Here is a 22,279-nt window from a genome sequence, read left to right on the forward strand (position 1 = left end):
CACACATCGTTGGTAGGTTTCCGTACGTCTGTAGCAGCTACGCGTAAAAGTACCTGTCAGTCAAAGGACATTTAAATGGCCACACTGTACAGAGCCGTATACAACACCGTAATAACGCCGTTGTGATAATACTCAGGCAGCCAGCTGGATAAAACCCGTCTGTTTTTCGTGTCGGTGTTTTTCTCCATCTTTCAAACCGGGGTTTTGTTCTCTGAGTTTCTTCAGAAAGCCACAAAATGAGCGAAGACGAGGAGCTTCTGCAGAAAGCCCGAACCGGGTTTGAAGATCTGTGTCGGGCTCTGAATATGGACGAAGAGGCGAGCAACGAGGCTTGGAAAACCTACGAAAACATCAGCAGGAATTTTACACTGGAGGTAAAAACCAAATGTATCTTAGTGCCGTGGCGTATAACGTTCCGCTTCCAGGTGCCGCTTTCCGCCAGGGTCCGTATTTACCGTAACGTTGTAACGTCAGCTAGCTTTAGACCTCCGTTGTCGTTAGCCTGCTAACGTTAACCAGCGTTACTGGACACGATAATTAACGCCATCTTCAACCTGTAACCTCTTTATAAAGTTTGAGTGTAAAGCACAGTAACATAAATTAGTGGCGGAAAGTAACTAAGTACATGTACTCAAGTACTGTAAAGTGGGCTACTTGTACTGTACATTAAGTGTGTATTTGTATTTTGTTGCTTTGCAGGTCAGATGGAATGTGGAAAGTATATATAAGTGTATATATGTATATATATATGTATATATATATATATATATATTACATATATATATATATATATATATATATATATATATGTGTGTGTGTAATACGTTATTCCACAATAGGTTATTCCACTGCAGAAGCAGATTAAATGGTTAGAATCAGCTCCTCATTATTGAGGATTACATGATACTACTGTAATAAATATAATCAAATAATATTGTGTCCTTTTGCATAATGAGTACTTTAAGTTTTTAGCACTATTAAACTTATGTATATTTTGATGCTAATGCTTTTGTATTTTTGCTTAAATTGTCTCTGATGCAAGTCTTTTACTTGACGGTGTTTGGTGTTTCTACACTGTGGTAATGTTGTTACATTAGACTGTGTTTCTGGCACTGGTGCACAGGAGAAAATCCTAACATATAAGGTTGAACATGTTATTACGTGGTTTTAACTACAATAATAATAATCATGCTTGGATGAGGTAAATCTACTAGAGAGGATGATTTCTAACATTAGTCAGCGTAACCTAATGCAACAACCTGACTCATGATTAATGACTGTACCTGCATATTAAATAATATTCAGGTTTATTTATAGTGAAACTTTAGCCTGAAATCCTTCTACACACTGGTGGGAAAAAACCCTAGTAGATTTACTTAAGTACTACATTTAAAAACACATTTTGATGTACTTGTATTTTAGAATTTATATTTAATATATGTCTGTCTCGTCCTCTTCCACTGCCTACCCCTCTCTTTTACCTCTCCCTCTCTCAGGGCAGCGAGCTGCACTGGCTGGCCTGTGCTCTTTATGTGGCCTGCAGGTCCTCTGTACCGACCGTGGGAAAAGGCACCGCTGAGGGAAACTATGTCTCTCTGACTCGAATCCTGCGCTGCTCAGAAATGAGGTAGGTCAAAAGTGACAAACATCCTTTACCTATGACAATAATAAAAGTGAGCACAGTATTGCAGTCACATATTGTACACAATATTTTAGAATTACTCAGGTTAAAAACAAGTGAAAGGCTGTTTTTGACAGTGGAGAGCAAAGAGTAAGATCACAGGTTGTTTAATTAAGTAAAATGTTTAAAAACTGGTTTAATGTGCAAAAAAAAAGACAGCAAGATCTTTGTTTCTTTTTCAATGGTCTAACATGAGACCTACAGATGAACATAGATACTAGCTGTATAAAAACATTATTGTCACCCATTTCTTAAAAGGGTTTAGAGTTAGGGTTAAAATTTCATCACCCTTGTTTAATACAAATAATTACAAAAAGAATTTCCAGCATTCAGCTAAATGTCAAATGATAAGAAATATTGAAAAACTGTAATATATAATCTTGGCATAGTTAGTTTACTTCCTCATATACTGCTCTCAGGTTAAACCTGATTACCTCCCTTTTTATGGAACAGTTTTTTGAAATCTCTTCTTCCCCTATGATAAATGTCCCATATACTGTAAGGAAAAAGAGCAAGATTAATTTCAATTACATGTGCAGCAGCTGCACCAACACATTTTTAAAGATCTATTTGTTAAAGTACTTTATGTTGGGCACTCATGCTGTTTTTATTTGTTCACATTGAAATATTAAGGTATAGGGTTAAATAAAAAAGTCTTTTAATATTGAAAGTTGTTTAAAATTGAGATTTTGTTCATAGCATAGAGCCTACTGCATGTAAAAGTATTTTTACGTAGTTCAAAGTATCCCCATTTCATGATAATTCATACTTTTACACCAAATAATTTATCTGACAGCTTTAGTTACAGATTCAAATTAACAATAAACATAATCAACAAAAAACATAGACCTATAATCATATGTAAAGATCAGACTTTTTGATCCTGGGGAGGGAATTGAACCAACTGACTCGGGATTTCTAAAGTTGTTATAATCAGCTCTGTCATTACCAGCTGTAATACTGCTGTAATGAGCACAATAATGTATCAGTTACAATAATACAATATCATTATTTTCACCAATGAGGCATTCTGCATAAAGAGAACTTTTGATACTTATATTTAAACTGTGGTATTGGTATTTTTACTTAATTAAAACATCTGAAATATGTTTCATCTTTAACATGTACTCTTATGTTAAGGATGTTTTATATTTTTAAGACACTTTTTGATATTGCAGAATGTCCATGTATATTGTATATTTTATTGGCTTGTATTGATTGCAATGTGTTTTCTTTACGAAACAGGTCTATCTTGAAAGTGAAACTAACCTGTATAAATAAAGAAATAATATAATATAATAATATATAATATAATAATATAATGATAAAATATCTACCACTGATGCTGGTATAAGAGGAGAATGTAGGTGATCGCCATCTAGAGAAACCCCTCCACACAGATTAGTCAAACACACATAGACCTGCTGACTCTTGTATCCTATTTCCTCCTCAGCCTGATTGAGTTTTTCAGTAAGATGAAGAAGTGGCAGGACATGGCCAACCTGCCTCAGGATTTTTGTCAGAGCACCGAGAAGCTGGAGAGGCACTTTACTGTGTCTGCAGTCATCTTCAAGAAGTATGTTCCCATGTTTAAAGCCATTTTCAAACCCCCTTCAGAGGAACCGCTCCGAGTTCACCGCAGCCGCAAACAAAGGTGGGACCTTTGTGACCTTTGACTTCAGCTGTATGTGATGTTTCTCATGAGCCTAAACACAACCTAATCAAATACATTGAAATTTTTAATCTTCCTGATAAATTAAAAACAGCAGTATGTTACCTCCAAAATGTCTAACATTTAGTCAAAGTATTGTAGTGTATTGAGTGTAAAGTGAATAAAAATGGTAATGTTGTCAAAATGAAATAGGAATGTTTTAAGAAAAAAGTCCAAATATTATTGTAATAAATAAATTAGATAAACAAAAATATATCTGTATAGTAAAGTTATTGCACCAACCAGCTAACTGCTTAAGCAAACCAGGGCTATGACATGGTTTTAATAATTTTTATAAAATAAAATATTCTACCTTTTTCTGTTCTGATCTTTTTTAAATGTAGAATTAAAATGCCAGGATAAGAAAATCCCTTTTTTACTTCAAACATTTACTGTAATCCATAAATCAACTGTTCAGAGCACACTGATGGGTAAAAATAACTACTTACATTTTGATTCGGTACAATGTTGGTGAAATTCCCGGGATAATTAGGCTCCACAGTCAAAAATAATTTATTGCATAGTTTCATAATTTATAGTCTCACTTTTAGCTGAAGGTTACATTGTTTGAGGTTTTCATGATGGTGGGTCTGCCACAGTGAAACAACACTTTTAAATTTGTATTGCATGCACACAAATGATGTTGTCATTTAAGTGACTGGGATTGTTTTAAATTTCCCTCTTGTGTGCCTTTTTCAGACGCCATCCCTGCACTGTGACTGAGGTCTTTAACTTCTGCTGGGTTTTGTTTGTCCATGCTAAAGGTAAATATTGTTTCTTTGAAGGACAGTATTTAAAAGCTTTAAAATGGAAAATCTCAGAAATGGATCTGTAGTTCCAGCAGATGACAATCTATTTTTCATTTAATTAAATTATTTCTGTGACTTAAATGTGATAGTGATATGACTGAGGTTTATTGGAAACATATTGGTCTTACTGAGAACTCCTGGTGCCTTTACTGCTGAAGTGGCTGGTCTAGACCTGCCTGCATGAATTTTACAACACTGTCATGGTTCTGAGCCAGCAGAAATTAAAATTCTCTCATGTGTCATATTTGTCTGTATTTTGTCTAGGGAACTTCCCCATGATCAGCGATGACCTGGTGAACTCATATCATCTGCTGCTTTGTGCTCTCGACTTGGTCTTCACCAACACTTTACTGTGCAATGCCAGAAAGGACCTGCTCAACCCAAACTTCAAAGGTGTTAAACTCGGCACTGATGCTTTCTCTCATTTATGACTTCACTTTCTGTGGAAAATAGAAAGGGATGCACAGGTGTACGCATCAGCTCTTAACCTGTTCCTGCATGTTGTAGCTTTTTATAGAAGGCTCTGTGAATCAATTTCTTATTTCTGCACTATCATATCAATGCAATATCACATTGCATTGTGTCTTCGTAGTTTTAGAGAAAGCGTATGACAGGGTGCTGAGAGAGGAGCTTTGGTATTGTATGAGGACGTCTGGAGTTGCAGAGAAGTATGTTACAGTAGTGCAGGACTTGTATGAGAGCTGAAAGACTGTGGTGAAGTGTGCTGTAGGTGTGACAGAGGAGTTCAAGGTGGAGGTGGGTCTGCATCTCTGAGCCCCTTCTTGTTTGCTCTGATGATGGACAGGCTGACAGATGACATCAGACAGGAATCTCCATGGACTATGATGTGTGCAGATGACATTGTGATTTGTAGCCAGCAGAGGTGAAGATCGTGCAGGACTTTAAGTACTTAAAGTCAACGTTTCAGAGCAACGGAGAATGTGGAAAAGAGGTGAAGAGGTGAGTGCAGGCAGGTTGGAACAGGCAGAGAAAAGTTTCAGGTGTGTTGTGTGATAAAAGAGTATCAGCAAGAAGTAAAGGAAAGGTGTTCAAGACGGTGGTGAGACCAGAGATGTTGTTTGGCTTAGAGACAGTGGTACTGAAGAAAAGACAGGAGGCAGAGCTGGAGGTAGCAGAGTTTAAGATGTTGAGGTTCTCTTTGGGAGTGAAGAGGATGGACAGGATAAGGAATGAGGACATCAGAGGGGAAGTTCATGTTTCAGAGATAAAATCAGAGAGGCCAGATTGAGGTGGTTTGGAAATGTTCAGAAAAGAAACTGTGAATATATCGGTATAAGGATGCTGAGGTTGGAGCTGCCAGACAGGAGGTCTAGAGGAAGACCAAAGAGGAGATTTATGGATGTAGTGAGAGAGGACATGAAGTTAGTTGGTGTGACAGAAGAGGATGCAGAGGAGAGGGTTAGATGGAGGCACATGATTCACTGTGGAGACCCCTGAACGGTAACAGTTGAAAGGAAAAGAAGAAGAAGAACATTGTTTAAAAGCGTTGTTTTTCCAAATCTGGAAGAATAATATTTTTAGTTTTGAGTTTTCATCCAATACTAGTGCAATATAAACAGAATTTCTAGGAAAAGGTCAAAATAAAACCTTACTGACCCCAGTCACTGCAGAAAAGGAGATGAGTGAGAGAGAAGAACCATGTGTTTCACGTTTTATATTACACTGATTTAAGATGATTAGACTGTGATCAGCTTCCACACATCATGCCCATACATGCAACTTCCCTGTTGAATTAACATCATTCAGAGCAGAAAAATGGATCTTCATTCAGAATCAGATTTATTTATTAAGTACGCTTCAAGAGTACAAGTAACTGTGTAGATCTCCTGATTTCCTGCACAAAATAAAAGAATCCAGCAAGAGAAAATAGAAGCAAAAGCAGTATAAATAGTTCTTTCATGAAATGCTGTGAACGTGTTACTTTACCTGAACCTTTTACCCTGACATTTCTTAGCCCTGTCAGAGCTGTGCATAAAGTCATCAACAATAGGAGCAAGAAAACAAAGTAAAACACAGAATAGTTTTTAAAATTATCTGATTAATAATAGAATTGTCGCCTCACAGCTAGAAGCTTTCGGGTTCACGCCTCAGCTGGCCGTGGCCTTTCTGTATGGAGTTTACGTGTTTTCCATGTGCTTGCGTGGGTTTCCTCTCGGTACTCAGGCTTCCTACCACAGTCCAAAAACATACATATTAAGTTAATTGGTGAATCAGTGTGAATGGTTGACTGTCTGTGTATGTCTCTCTGTGGCCCTGAAATAGACTGGTGTACCCTGGCTCTTGCCTGATGACAGCTGAGATAGGTTCCAGCTCTACCGTGACCCACTAAGGATAAGCGGTGACAGATGATGGATGGATGGACTTTAGGGCGATTGTTTTCTCTGAGCATGCCTAGTTTTCAGGTTTCTTATTGTTCTGGTCACTTGTGACTTCTCTTTGTGTCTGGTGTCCCAGGTCTACCGGAGGACTTCAGCAGTAAAGACTTCAGACCATCCTCAGGTCCATACTGCTTCATAGAGCAGCTGTGTGAGCTGCATGATGGTCTGGTGCTGGAGGCCAAAGGAGTAAAAGAACATTTTTGGAAACCATTCATTAAGAAACTCTTTCACAAGAGGGTAAGTGACAGTGGTGTTCTCAAGCTCGTCAACATTACGTCCCTATAGTGTTTAACACCACGGGTTTACGTTTTTTTTCTAATGAATGTTTCTGTCCCCAAATGACCTGCACAATGTGGTTTTGAGCTTCCTACCACCACAATCAGGAAATAAACACCAATGCTCTGATGGTGTGTGCGGTTTTTGTCAAATTCAACTTCCTCTCCTTCTTCTACTACAGATTCTCAGAGGAAAAGAGGACAGTCTGACCGGCTTTCTGGATCCCATGAACTTCGGAGACAGTTTGTGAGTTTCAGCATGTCACTGCACAGTGGCACAATGTTTTAAATAATTATGAAATAAGATCACATGGCGATAATGAAATCAAAGGAGGGGGGCTTTAGAAAAACAGAACATTACGGTTGCAATGAACACTATAAAAAACAACTTAGCTTAATAGATATTTTTACCTTTACCTAGATTCAGCGCGAAGTTACCCTTTAATAAATTGTGTTTAATTTCCTAAATTGATTGATTTTCAGATACTCTCCCCTAATTTTTTGTTGCTATTTGTTCATCACTTTCACTTCCACCTGTTGAATCACCTGTGCTTTATTAATAAGTTTATTCTTGATTTCATTCTCTTCTGTCTCCTCTCAGTCTGTCTCTCAGTAGGGTGTATGAGGAACACATTCTAGCCACTGGCAGTCTGGATGAGAGAATATTCATTGGTGAGGGGGCAAATGAAGACATCGGCACACCAGGATCCTGCCTGTGGGAGGGAGTGGAGAACCAGGACAGCACCGCCTACAGGCTTCACACCAACCTCAGTGTAAGATGCATTTTGTGTGTTTTATTTTTATTTTGTTTGTGGCAGACAACCTCCTTTTCCATACAATCACTGCTGTATCTTCTCTTGCAAATATAAGCTAACTAGTATCTAAATGTACAATTGGCTGCTCCTCTTCTCCTCAGGCCTCATCTTTGAAGGCTTCCACGCCTCTAACAGGAAGGAAGTATGTGCAGGAGAACAGTTTGGTGTCTCCAGTCTCATCTCCAATGAAGAGCGTTGGCCGACTCCACACTTTACTGTCGGGAACCAAACAAGGGCCGAGTGCTAAACTAGCAGAAACTCTCAGGTATGTTAGCATCTGCAGTAATAACATATTCAAGGCTGGGCCATGAGGCTGAACCTAGCTTCTAGCCCACACAAGGTCTGTGAGGTAATGCCTCTAATAACACCTGTGAAGACAGACAAAATGAAGGCTTCCAACCTTGCAAACATAACATCAAACCAGTAGCTTGAATGTCTTTTCAGTCCCATTCGCAGTGACCTCAGTCCCTCTAGCACCATTGTTGTTTAGTACAAGGTTACTAATTGGGTCTCCAAAAATTGCAAAGACAACCCTTTTGTCTGTGAGCAGCATGCTTGTTGTCATCTCATTTTCTTCCATGATATCCTCTGATGTTGTTGTGTGTATGCAATTGAAGAGCCTCTGTTGGTGGTAATACAAGTAGTTGATTGTATCCAGAGGTCATCAATCATCCATGACAGAGACTATGTGGAAGAATATAGGTCAAGCAAACATGTAGGTCTATCCACACTTCTTGTTGGTGAGTTGCTGAGTCTATTAATTTCGCAATAATTCATGGATCATCCACAGGATTGCTGCATCCATGGTGAAGAGAATAAATGCACAATCTGATCTTCAGGTTTCACTCCTTCATTCTGAGTGGTTGCTCTTGTGTGGGGTTCTCCAACGTTGGGCACCAGATGTCTCGTTTGTCACCTTCCTGTATTCACCTTTCTTGATGTTTGTTGGAGCTTGAAGTGCTGGTCAAGCCCAATCAGCACTTCTCCCTTCTCACTAAGCTGAACAATTCTGGGGACAAATTTGACCGTCTGTGCCATGTTGGTTGTCTTCCACGGCGTTCAGTTCTCGAGTCAGGGTACACTGGGCGTAGTTCTTTTTCTGGTATGGGAGTCCTCTTGTAGTGGCTGGCATAGACCCATCTATTGTACCAAATTAGTTTGACAAATTGTTCAACACCTTCATAGTAAACCCAGGAACATTGTCACTAATAACTTTACTACTTAACTGAAAGGTCATGTGTTAGGGCCTTTACCAAAGTAGATGCATCCTGTTTGGGGAATAAAGGAAAAAACCTCAACCCACTTGCCAAACCATAGTCAAGCAATATCTCTTTTTCTGACACAGCAATAGTTCAGTTTAGTCAATTATCCAATGTTCGACAAGCCCATCAGGTGGATGGGGGTCTTGCACTGGCATTTAAAGGCACCAGAGACATTGTGTGCTGCATAGATTATAAATCTCCTGTAGTACTTAGCTCCATATGATGGAAAGAACCATGGTATAAAAACCTTGCTGTACCAATAGGTGTTGAAATATGCTCACATTCCCCCTTTGCAAATGTGATCTTTATCATGAACTAGTTTTGCATTCAAATGAAAGCATGAATTAGGTAAAGAAAGTTTATCATTGGACTAAGCCATGTCCCTTTTTTGCAGTGTTGCATCTAATTTCAAAAGTTTTGTAGATATGCTTGCTAGGGACTGCATGGTTTGCAGTTCAGTGTGTAGGTTTAGATCCTGTGAGGAGAAAGTTGAGTTAACTATGCACCACAGCAAACAGGAAAGCTTCACACAGTAATTCGTCTGCAAATTGGTGCCATGCCAGAAAAAGTCAACATTGTTTTTTTGTATCAGCTTTGAATTGCACCAATTCATTTCTGTGACACTGTTGACCTCTGGGGAATCACATGACCAATTCACACTGTTCAGTCAATTGATTAAAAGTGTAAATTTCTTAACATTATGGTAACAATTCAGTTGGTAAACTGTGCCCAGGCCAGGCTTTTACTTCTATTAGTACCCAGTGCTATTCTATAGTAGCCCATTCCCTGGTACTGTCTTTCCTCCTGCGACTCAGATTTCACTGCGGCGCACACATCAGTAATCAACAACACAACAGTTCAACTACTATGACAAGGCCTTGTCACTTACCCAACTGAGTAGTGAGTTTTATAGAACTCTGACCTTGTTCTAGTCTGCTCATGTTTCTCCTTTGCTACTTCACCACTGTATTAAACTCTATTTGCTCCTGGATTGGATCGGTGGTCTGGCTCCTTAGGAGAGGCTTCCCAACTTGAAAAGAGGAATTAACTGTTACTGGTGTGCACAACGTAATGTTCATCCGTCAGAGTCCAGGCCAAGTGTCCATCCCCCTTCTGACACCAAAATCTATCGTGGTAAAAACTGTAAGGCAACTTGAAGAGGCAAAAGGAGAGCAGTTTACTCACAGTGGGCCAAATCAGATTGACCAGGTTTTACAGGTTATAAATGCCTTTTAACCAGTCAGCTCAGTACTGAATTCATACAAAAGGACAAAGGATTGACTCAATGCAAATCAACCTTACAGAACATACATACAGGGTACAACACAGTGATCAGGAACCTAATTAGCAAGTCTTTGATACTACTCATCTCCTATGTGTTTCCTGCTGGGACAGCTCCCAGATGAAGCACCAGTCTAAAGAAAGTGCAGACAGAAGGTCTGCTGAGGTGTGAAAGCAGAGTTCAAAGGACACATTTGTTCACTATGAACAGGCATTTTCCAATTGTAGGAAATTTCTCTCACACTCACATCGTCTAAGGTGTAATGACAGAAACCATGTCGCCAATCTGCTGTAGGAGCTGTGCTAGAAACCCAAGTCAGGTCATCAGTCAGCGTCTGAAGGACATGTTTGATGTGTTCTCTCAGCACCACGAGGACCAAGTCACAGAGAACAGAGGAATGGGGAAAGGTGAACGACCACACAAATCCAATCTTAGAAAACATCAGTGGTTTGTTCCTTTCCACCTACTTGAAAATCTTTTTCTTTGCAGAAATGGCAATGAAGTATTTCCATCTGGCAGAGGCACTCTACTACAGAATCCTGGAGTCCATCATTGAGAGAGAGAAGATGATACTGGGAGATGCAGACCTGTCTGTGAGTGTGAAACACACAAGCTTATTTCTTGGCAAAACTGCAGATACCGTCATTTGACATAATTTCATCTCTGTCTATCACCACAGTGGATGTGAAATAAAACAGTAAATAAAGTGCAGATTGTCAGGTTTAATTTTAAGGTTTGGTTCAAAACATTGTAGGAATTAAAACAATTTACAGATCCTTTTAAAAACAATGGAACTAACTCCTTCTGATCAGTATGGCTAACAAAATAAATAAATTTTTCTTAATGCATATTCAACACTTATGCTCAAATATTGAACAGCAATACTGCTTATATTACGTGTTTAAAGGAACTCAGTTTAAAGACACAAAATGGTCACAAAGAGATGCACAAAAACCACATAATGATGCAAAATGACTCAAAAATAATGACAAACAACTGGTAACAAACTAAAAGGTGCTAAACAGATGGAAACAGACCAAAACACAAACAAAACATCCACAAATGTGGGTCCACAAACATATTACTAATAAATGACATTAAATGGCCAGAAACCTACAAAACAACAAAAATGTAAAACAATCACAAAGAAACTCAAAAGCACCAAACAGAAAGGTTGGGGGTCCCTTCCCTTGGCTGTAAGTTATGATTTTAGCTATGCTGCTTTTTAAAGTTAGAACAACATTTGGTCTTAATTTTTTATAATTAGCTGCCCTGGAAATATATGTAATGATAATAAATATTGTGTCAAATATTTACTTCCCTTCACTGTAAAACAAGTTGGGTTTGCTTTCATTTGTCCTAAAACCCTTCAATTAAAGCTTAAGTAGCTGCAGAAGCCAAGTCATTAATGAGTGTTTGTATGTTGCAGTGTATTCTCGAGCAGGACGTCTTCCATCGCTCTCTGCTCGCCTGCTGTTTGGAGATTGTCATCTTCTCCTACAGACCTCCAGGAGATTTTCCAAATGTGATCAACATCTTTCAGCTCTCTGCTTATCACTTCTACAAGGTATCAGCATCTGAAATCCACTTACATATTTTAAAATTATCTGTCAGATATTAAATACGCTGAATGGTAAAGTCCCAGTTACTTACATCAGAGATTTGGGTTCTGCTGCTGTCCTCAACTAACTCTCTAGAACCCACATCCTTTCTGTTACCATATTACACTTTATGCTGCATTTCACAGGGAAGTACTGCCCTTTTTGAGAACACATTGGAATAAATTCAGGGTGCTAAAATCAGGGGGCTGTAGCTCAGTCTGTAAGGCCACGTCGTCCACGGACCACAGAGTCAATGGTTCGATTCCCAGTCCTTCCTGGCTACGTCACAAAGTGTCCTTGGGCAAGACACTGAACCACAAGTTGCTCCTAATGGGTCAGCAGCTTGCATGGCAATCTGTGTGTGATTGTGTGAGTGTATGTGTATGTGAATGGGGTTTGAAAAAGATGAAGAAGTCCGTTCCAAGAATTGAAAAGCAGAAGAAGAATCTATGGGCTGTCACAGTCAAAGTCAGGTTTCGAAGAAGGACGAAGCTGAACTTGTTTGAGAAATGACTAGAGCACGAAAGACAGAGGGATGAAAGGTTGGAACAAAAAACACTTACATGTGATTGTTGGGTTGAAATTTGAAGAATGGAAGGTGAAGAAGCTAAAATCCTTGAACACAAACATTACGCCCTCTGAGGACCAACCACCTTCATCTATCAGGCTGCTTTTTCTGCAATGTGGTCAACGTTCTCTGTTTTACTGTAGCTGCTGTGGCTGTCGTCTACATGTCCTGCATGCATTTCACTACTTCCGATCAGCCTGCCTAGTGGACTGTGATAATAAAATATAATAATGATAATAAAAACATGAATAATTAATAAAGAAATACATGTGTTACTGTTGCCTGACAGGGGACAAACTCTGACATGATGTAATTGAAAAAACGTGTTAGGGATCGGGTCAGGTTGGTCCATAGTGGCAGCGACTCAGGACTAACCCTACCTCTGATCATCTGACACATTTTCGTTGTACACCTTGTATGTAAATTGGCAACATAAAGCACCCTCGGACACCATTCATTGACAGAGCGCAGTGGGGGGAGGAATTGTAGACCTGAATGAGGCCGGCAGCTGCTGTTGAGTTTAAGACATAAGACAACCCACAGGGATTCCATGACCATCAGTAGTGTTTTTCAGTAGTGGGGTAATCTGAGCCTGAGTTTACAGAGGTGCGGGGGCTTGGAAGAGTGATTTGAAAGTGGAGAACAGTTTCCTGGTGTCAGTGGTGTTGCTAAGTTTGCCCTGGTAGTATTCAGTTTTTGTCTTGGAGACATTGTGAGGAAAAGGACACAAGCAGACTCTGGTATTCACCAAGAGCTGATGGTGTCTTGGATTTGCATCAGTTCCTCTCAGCACTCCTCAGCATAGTGCATTTATCACGGATACTGTCAGTGAGCCAGGGATTAGGAGCTGAGGGACGAGCAGGTCTGAAGAAAGGGGCTAGAGAATATCGAGACAGATTAAATGTAGAAGCGGTCAGTATCCAACTGGATTTCAAGGTATGCAGATCTTTGGAGGAAAGTTGACTCTTCTAATTGGGTGTTTATATGTATATATATAAAATGTCTAAAGTTGAGAGAAAAACAGTAAAAATAAAAGACTCTCTGTCATTCATTGCTCACTGTCTGTGTCTCTGTATGCAGGTGATCGAGGTGCTGGTGCGCTCGGAGCAGGGTCTGTTTCGGGAGGTGGTAAAACACCTGAACCAGGTGGAAGAGCAGGTTCTGGAGAGTCTGGCCTGGACCAGCAACTCCCCACTGTGGGAGAGTCTCCATGGGGCCAAAGACCACATCCCCACATGCCAGGAGGTCTGTCAGCACAGAGACACAGGAAAACTGTAGATTATCTAATGCAAGAAAATGTCTTCCTTTTTTTTGGTTAAATAGCTCAGCATGTGGAATTTATTTTTTTCAGTGTTTTTTGAGTGTGAATCTAAACCAACTACAATGGCAACTGGTGACATGGGAGGGAATGAGGGAGATAAAGAGCAGGTGCTTATTGTGTGTCTGTGTTTCAGGTGATGCCTCCACAGTATCTGGAGCAAAATAATGAAAGCAGCACAGGCAGTGTTCCTCTTACACCCATCAACCAAGGACCTGAACTCAACTCTAACAGCTCTGTCAAAGGTACATTTATCTGCTGCTCTTTGTCCCAGCGGGTTTTCTTTACTGGTCAAACTAAGAGTACTTCAGATTTGATGTTTCAGTACATTGTCTTTGATTGATAGGTTTCTTCTCCTTTTCTAAACCTTGGACCTGGTTGTGCAGAGTTGATAAATGTGAGTTAAAATATCAAAATTGCTGTCCAGAAAAGTTAGGACACTGTGTAAAATGCAAATAAAGGGAATGCAATGATTTGCAAACTATTGAAACCCATTTTAGATTAGAAATAGTACCAAGAAATTTTAAACTGACAAATTTTGTTCTGCTCATTTGGACTATGATTCCACCAACATGTTTGAAAACTGGGACAGGTGAATGTTTGCACTGTGTTGTACCTCCTCTTCTTTACCAACACTCTGTAAGTTGGAATTTAGGAGACCAACTGATTTAATTGTTAAAAGAGAAGTTTTTCCATTCATGCTTGATATAGAATTTCAGCCACCTAACATTCCAGGGCCTTTTGATTTTCATTTTTTTTAATTTGTTCCGCTCTAGACAATGAACACTCAATTTGTAGCAAAACACATTCTTGCTTCTTGTGCACATTTCATGAAAGGTAGCAGGAAGAAGAAAAAATAATTATTTACCCCTTACTCAAAACCTTTGTAATCTAACCCTATGTTTGTGGATGCTTTTTTTTTTAAGGGAGGTGTTTCTGATAATGATTTCACTGCAGAATCTTGTTTGGTTTTATTGCTTGCAAATCATTGTATTCTGTTTTTATTTATGTTTCACAAATCGTCTCAACTTCTTTGGAATTGGGGTTTGTATTTGAGTATATAAATGTGTAAACATACAGAGTTTTGGTGGAAATGCCAGCAAAGATTCTGTTTGACTACATTTAATTTTAATCACTTCTGTAAACATAGGAACACTAAGCTTAGAGAAAACTGTTTTCCGTCTCTTTAATTTAAAATGAGTAAACTAGCATCCAGGGAGAACTATTTGATTTAATCATTCCTCTTGCTTCTGTTTCACTTTGTCCTTTAAGTGTCTTGAGGATCTTAAACAGTTCTGTATCTACAACATGTGTATTGAAATATGTAACCCACCCACCCTCCTCCAGGTGTATCCCCCTCCCCCACCACCCTGCTGGACCGTTACAGCTCCCCCCCCAAGGGTCCGGCTTGCCGACGTTTGTTTGTCGACCCTGTGGACAGTGACACTGGCGTCACCTCCAACAGTTCCTCCAGTCACACCACTACAACACCAGCTAACGTAACCAAGACTGGCCAACCAAGCCTCGTCGCAGCCATCCCGGCCGGGCAGACAGTGGTCACCATGGCAACTGCCACAGTCACTGCCAACAACGGGCAGACGGTCACCATACCTGTGCAGGGTAAGAGGCTGAAAACACAGAGGTGCATTAGAAGAACTGTAACTGGTTATTGATTGTAAATGACTTCTGCAGGTATAGCCAATGAAAGCGGAGGAATCACCTTCATCCCCATCCAGGTGAGTGTCACTGGACAGGGTGGAGCCACACTGCAAGCTCTGTCCACTCAGACACTTGCCAGCACTCTTGCTGTGGAATCGCCCCCCACCAAACCAGCCGCCAAACCAGCCAGCAGCCCGCTGAGGAAAGGCTCTCTGTCTCTGTTCTTCAGGAAGGTTAGGGAATATGTTCTATCTGTATAACTGACACTACATCTACTGTGAATGTGTTTCTATATTTGAACAGTGGATAAACGTAAGTGGAGAATGTCTGAGATTCAGCTCAACAGCAGACTAGGTGTCAGGATTAGTTTTAACGTGGACCCAAGAGCAACAAGGCGAGAGAGGTTCAGTGAAAAGATTGAGCTTTATTAAAGATTCTAACACAGAACAGGGGGAAAAAACAAACAAACAAACGAACAAAAACAAACCTCACTCCTATGAAGGAGAACCAACTGGTAAATCGCAGAGGGATGACTACAAAACTAAAAAACAAGGAATAAAGCCAGACTGAAACTAGGAATTTAACAAGGGACAAATAGACAAAACTAGAAGGTGGAAAGGGAGACAAACATGTAAAAAACAGGTGGGTACCAGAAACTAGAGACAATTATTGTAGAGAGGTGCTGCCAATGCCTCCTGTGACACAGATGCACTGAACAGTATTAGCAGCAGTGCAGAGATATCCACTTCTAAAGATTCTGAGCAAGAATTTTGACGAGTTTTGAGGCTTCTTATTCTTTTTAAATTGACAATTACTACAACACAAAGGAGAATGCAGAGTGTGGTGGAGCATAGCAGATACCACAGCAAACCAGCAAAAGGGAGAACTGGGTTGAGCACAGTTGATTAATACCATGTCTTATGCTTTCAATGGCTTACGTTTCTGATTGTAGCTTATGGTTCTTGGTATTTCACCCCTCGCAGGTGTACCACCTGGCCAGTGTGCGTCTACGAGATCTTTGTGCTAAACTCGACATCTCATCACAGCTGAGGAGGAAGATTTGGACATGTTTTGAATATTCTTTGGTTCACTGCACTGAGCTGATGATGGACCGGCACCTCGACCAGCTCCTTATGTGTGCTGTTTATGTCATGGCAAAGGTGTGTGAGTGTGTGTGTGTTAGCTTGAGTGTGCGTCCACACTGTTTGTGTCTTTCTACTGAGGTAAATATTTGGTTTTGTCAGGTGACCAAAGAGGACAAGTCCTTCCAGAATATTATGAAGTGTTACCGCACCCAGCCTCAGGCCAAGAGCCACGTAAGAAGCTGAGCAGAAAACACACACTGTCACTGTGCTGTAATGTTACAGTAATTATTTTGTGGTCTTTACCGTCCAGTGAGACATCATGCAGCATCTAGCTTTTCTCCACCTGACCTGAGTGTGTGTGTGTGTGTGTGTGTGTGTTTCAGGTCTACAGGAGTGTGTGGATCTCAGGCAAGAGGAGACGTCACTCCGGCAGCAACGATGCCAACAAGCACAACTCTGCTGATGCCAGCCAGGAACCAGGTGTGGAAAGTAAAACACAAAAGAAGTGGTGGACACCAATAAAAAAACAGGCAGTGTTGAATATTTTCTGCCCCAGAAATGAGTGAATTCATATTAAAACAACCAATTATAAATACAACCAATTAGCCGCTGCCTTGTTTGTGACTAACTGACCCACCCTATACCCAGCAGGTGGCGACGTCAGTCCGCTTACTATTCGCTCCAGCAGCACCCTACCAGCCCCTCAGCCCGGAAGCACCCCCTCCACACCTACTAACACCTCCAACAAAAATTCTTCATCTTTCTCCTCCTCATTGGGTGATGGTGACGAGGAGCGAGGAGACCTGATCCACTTCTACAACAGTGTTTACGTCAGACAGATGAGACCCTTTGCTCTGAGATACTCACCAGACTCCCCGTCTGCAGGCGTATGTTCACACTCCCCCACCCTGGGCACATGCTGCTTCCTGCGCCTGCTTTAACACTGTTAACTGTGCATGTGTGTGTTTGTAGATGGATTCCCCCCCTCTGTGTCCATACCCCACCCTAAGGACTGGCTCTCCTCGTAGGATGCTTCTGTCCAGCAAGCACTCCATTTACATCTCCCCTCACAAGAGCGACTCATCCCCCGCACCAACGACTCCTCGAGACAAGATTTACTACTACATCTGCAGCAGCCCCCCCAACGTGAGACCCTGATACTGTGCACCACTCTCACTGTACACACTATATAAAGTATACAGTCAGGTCCACACGTACTTGCACACGGAAACCATCATGTTGACTTTGTAGCCAGCATAGTGGATTTGATTACAGTGTCGGGTTGTATTGAAGGGTTTGGTTGAAAATAATGGAAAAACGAAGGAAAAATTACAGCCATATATTCATAATGTCGTAATTTCAGGACAAACCACACCCATGAATTACATTATCAAATTTAAATGCATTCCTCTAACATGTTCTCCGGCACTCAATGCTGTTTAGATTCATACTGACTGTTAAGGGAATTCAGGTGCCACAGCAGCTGAGTAAAGTTATACAAAAATTCTAATTCACCAGAACAGAATCTAAACTATAGTGCATGATACAGAATACAGCAGTCTAACAGGTAATACCACACGTGAGATACAGTAAAAAACAAAGTACGCAGTCTGTGAGGGGCAAAAGCTTCATAGAATTGACTACCTTTAATCTGAGCACTTTAGCTGAACAGTTTTTGCAGTTTTGTTTGCTGGGAGCAGTGGACACTGGGGCTCGAAGGCAGCAGCACTCGCATTAGCCTGTCCATCCTCACCATCCGAAAACTATCCAGTCAAAGGAAGTCAGGACAGCAAGTTTACTCAGTCATACCCGGACTGGTCCCCATCAGCATGGTGACTTGTCCATTTTGTTGGAGAGAGAATATCTTCCATCTAATCAGCATTTCAGTCCAGCTCTGCATCAGCTGGTGGAAGACAGGTCTCTCCTGAGCTGCTGTTTGCAGGTGTTATAGCTAAAAGCTGGCTAGCTGTTACCATATGTAAATAATGCTGCATCCATGCTAATGCTTGCCTTTGGACAGTCACCTAAAGTCTGACAGAAATGAGGGAATAACACACACATCTGGACACTGCTGAGTTAAACTGATTAGTTTTTGAATGCTCCTCCAATTGTTTTTGATTTGCAGCAATTACTTTCCAGCCTTTTGTTGCCCCTGTTCCAAATTTTTCGATATGTGTTACTGCCATCAAATTCAAGTGAGCTAGTATTTTCCATGAAATGGTAACAGTCCAAATACTTTTCTGCCACTGAAACTGAGGTCTGTGAATAAAAGAGCCAACGTGATGGTGTCACTGTCCAAATATATACTCACCTGATCGTATATTATATCATATTTATACACTTTATAGTTATGTATGATTATTTTTGATAGACTTTTGGTGAGAAACAAATGCCTTAAGTGTTCTTTGTGAGTGATAAACAGTAAATACAGAAGTCCTTCCACATTCTTATAACTCACAGCCAGCTCTGACCTGTGTTCTGTGACCTTTGACCCCTCAGCGTCTGCAGGAGATCAACAGTATGATTCGGACCGGAGACACTCCCACCAGAAAGCGCAGCATGCCTCTGGAGGAGGAAACATCCTCAAAGAGGGTCTGTCCTGACAACCACTCTGCTCTGCTGCGCCGCCTGCAGGACGTCGCCAACGACCGCAGCTCCTCCCACTGAGAGCTTGTGCACACACCCATTACACAGCGTCCAAGCTGCACCATCTGACTGCTACAATACACCTTCACTGTCACTGCCATACGTGCCCACAGATCACTTTCAGGTGCAGTTTTATTGAACTTCAGAAACAAACAGTGAGTTGCTGCCTCCTTGTTTGAAACAACTCTTTTCGTGTTATAAAGACAAACTTTTCACATTTTTATGAGAAACCAGCTTATTGTGTTTTTTTACATGACAAAATATCAACACTTCATTACATTTTAAAATGTTCGTATTTAAAAAAAATGTATCTCATTAAAAACAACTTCTGTCTTTGTAAAACTATGGTATTCAGAAATCTTTCTGTTAAAACAAAGTTTCTCATTGGAACAGAATAAGTTGGTATCTAGTAACAATGAGAAAATACTGTGTCATAATAATAAAAGATCTCTAATAGAAAAGATTGACGATATTTTATTTTCTCAAGGTGGCAGCAACAATCTGTAGAATCACACCATCTGCTCAGCTTACACACGTAAGACCAACACCCACACCGAGTTATCTAACGTCTGAAAGTGTCAGGTGGTGTCTATGAAACATAAAGGATCAAATCTTTTATCTTTTTAAGAAATACTTGTTGCTTTCAGCAGGGAACATAACAAATACCATTTGTGAAACACTGTCGGGCTAAACTATAAAGAGGTGCACGTAAAAAGGACGGTGGCAAATGAATCTTTTACTAACCAAAATACAATGATAATATTCAGTGAGGTTCTTTGAAAATCTGCTGTGAACGTGTTTAAAAATGCCTTTTCAATCAGATTCAGTCTTAAAAAAAATCCGCTTTGAATCAGATTCCACACTGTAGCTCTGTTCAAGTCAAATCCTTTGTTGCTCCTCAAGTTCTCACTAAAGTTTGCTCTTTTCAGTCTGAGACTATTGGTTTTTGTAGTTTGGTCACAGGTTTGGCCCACTATGCTCTCTGCTGCTCAAAAGCCTGAGCACTGTCTCTCAGAGTGAAATGTGAAAACATAGACATGAAACACAAGCTGACTTCCACTTTCTGAGGAGATCATAATCTTTGAGGTCCATCCTCCATAAAACAGGCGCAACAGGACTTCATTCAGAATCTTGGTGTTTTTTAAGTTATTATCACTAACAGTGAAACAGTGACATTTGTCTGAACATCCACAAAACACCGCAAACAGGAGCTGCTAATGGATAATTCTGCATATTTTAGTGGAAACAACTTAGCTAAATTGGAGCAAATGTAGATTACCATAAAAACAGCCAGTGCACATGTGTGGGTCCCACAGTGTCAGACTGAGACTGAACTAAAAATATGTAAGGAGGTGGGGACTACATGCAAAATGACCACAACAAAACTTACTATCCTTGGTGTTTCTGTATATAACAGTGGTTCAGAATTGTATTACTGGGCATTTTGTGTGAGGAGACATGATGTAGCAGCAGCTTTCTCATTCTGCACCAGCTTTGTTTTTATGCTCTTTGATGGTTTTTAACAATTCTCTACAGTATTTACTGATTTTTCAGAAACAAACAATATTTAACTCTGGTCTTGTTGAGTTAATAGTTAACAGGTATAAAAAGAGTTTAATTTCAAAAAACCTCCAGCATGATTCTTGGCTCTTCATTAATCATGGCTTTATAAATACTTAATAGTAACTTGATTTTGAACTTTGCACCAGCAGATGACGTAACAAAAGGTCTGAAAAGTAGTTGTCCTTGTGTTATCATTTGTCACCAACTGTGTTATTGTTGAGCGTCACATATTGAAAAGTTTTTAAATACTTGTAAAAAGCAGAACAGAAAACTTTATTTTATGGAGGTTGTTGTAAGTTAAGTGCCTTTATTTTATATTCCTGATTCTGTCTGTTTACATCTAGTGAAGCCCACTTTTATTAGATTTTCTTGATAAAAAACTAGCCTGAGCTAATAAAATGTTGAGACTGACCTGGTGGATTCTGTGTCCTTGTCTTTACTTGTCTGTCAAACATTGGTGAAATGTCATTACCAACTTCTTAATTTACAGTTCTGACTTGTATAGGGATCAATTACAAGACATCTACAGCACAGTTGTCTGATATGACTGACAGCATTTCACCTGATTGTTGTTTTTCTCGTTCAGTCATCGGGTGTGTATAACTTTTTCTGTCATGACCTTGATCTAGGTTGTGACAAGTGAGGGAATGTCCAGGATAAAATGTGACATATTCAGATGGGTGGAAGATGGAAAATGAAAATTTTAAGTAGTCATTCCCAACTCCACTTTGATATCTTAGATATTGCTCTTTTAAAGATAATTTGAAATAGTTTATCTTTTTATTTCTTTGATATCTCAAACTTAGAATTGACTGGTCATAAGAATCTGAAACTGGAGTTTTTTCTAGTACTACACTAAACTACTACTCTCTTCATACAGAGCTTTCACTAGTTATTATTCAGGTTGAACTTTAAAGTTCTTCAGCAAGAACTTTAATACCACCTTGTAATTTTAATATAAACATATGAGCAGTGTTTTTTAATAAAAATATGATAAACTAATAAATACTGATGTACAGTGTTTTAAGTATTTTAGTACAAAGCACAATTTGTACTTTTACTTTTGCTGCTTTTTTGAGGAAGGACTTGTCATTATGTTTTTCTACATTGTGGTATTGTTACTTTTACTAAAGTGAATGATCTGAGTACCTCTCATGTCACTGATCTCCACCTACAGGAGCAAAAATAAATGAATTCAAATTAAAAAAAACTGCAAGAAGAAATTTGTTTATATTTCTTAACCTATGACAATAAAAGTAATGCAACCACAGTAATGCAATCTCAATTATAAATGAAGAGAGTAATACTTTAGTGTAATACTAGACAAAACTCCAGTTTCAGATTTTTAGTTACTTCTTGTGCCAGTCCCAAGTCTGGTTAAATGCAGAGGGTTGTGTCAGGAAGGGCACCTGATGTAAAACACAGGCCAAATTAAACATGGGAATCAGGACACACCGGATCGGTCGGCCCTGATTTAACAACGACGACCACCACCATTGACCTACAGGGTAGGAAATTGGACTACTGTTGGTCGAAGAAGGAGAGGAGGAAGGAGGAAATCCAAGAATGTAGCACTGACATTAGGGACTTTGAATGTTGGGACTA

The 22,279-nt window shown here is 39.9% G+C and overlaps 1 protein-coding gene across 4 annotated transcripts; it reads left to right on the forward strand.

Moving 5' to 3' along the window:
• The first annotated feature begins 30 nt into the window (after nt 1-30).
• rbl2 (retinoblastoma-like 2 (p130)) lies at nt 31-21,094 on the forward strand. Of its 4 annotated transcripts, none has more exons than XM_067493258.1 (23): nt 38-374; nt 1,497-1,627; nt 3,135-3,335; nt 4,092-4,156; nt 4,466-4,594; nt 6,677-6,837; nt 7,058-7,122; nt 7,477-7,648; nt 7,792-7,955; nt 10,529-10,641; nt 10,724-10,827; nt 11,664-11,801; nt 13,484-13,648; nt 13,858-13,966; nt 14,068-14,118; nt 15,069-15,341; nt 15,414-15,613; nt 16,364-16,540; nt 16,625-16,696; nt 16,849-16,945; nt 17,114-17,352; nt 17,438-17,611; nt 18,965-21,094. In XM_067493258.1, the coding sequence occupies exons 1-23, from the start codon at nt 237-239 to the stop codon at nt 19,130-19,132; spliced, it is 3,306 nt and encodes a 1,101-aa protein (XP_067349359.1). In that variant the 5' UTR covers nt 38-236; the 3' UTR covers nt 19,133-21,094. The 4 variants fall into 4 exon arrangements, 3 of the variants coding, with proteins under 3 accessions (XP_067349359.1, XP_067349360.1, XP_067349362.1); XM_067493259.1 differs by having other exon boundaries at nt 17,117-17,352; XR_010912211.1 differs by lacking the exon at nt 18,965-21,094 and having other exon boundaries at nt 31-374; nt 16,849-16,995; nt 17,117-17,352; nt 17,438-17,578.
• The last annotated feature ends 1,185 nt before the right edge of the window (nt 21,095-22,279 follow it).

This window comes from Channa argus, chromosome 23 (genome assembly GCF_033026475.1).
Source record: "Channa argus isolate prfri chromosome 23, Channa argus male v1.0, whole genome shotgun sequence".
NCBI lineage: Eukaryota > Metazoa > Chordata > Actinopteri > Anabantiformes > Channidae > Channa > Channa argus.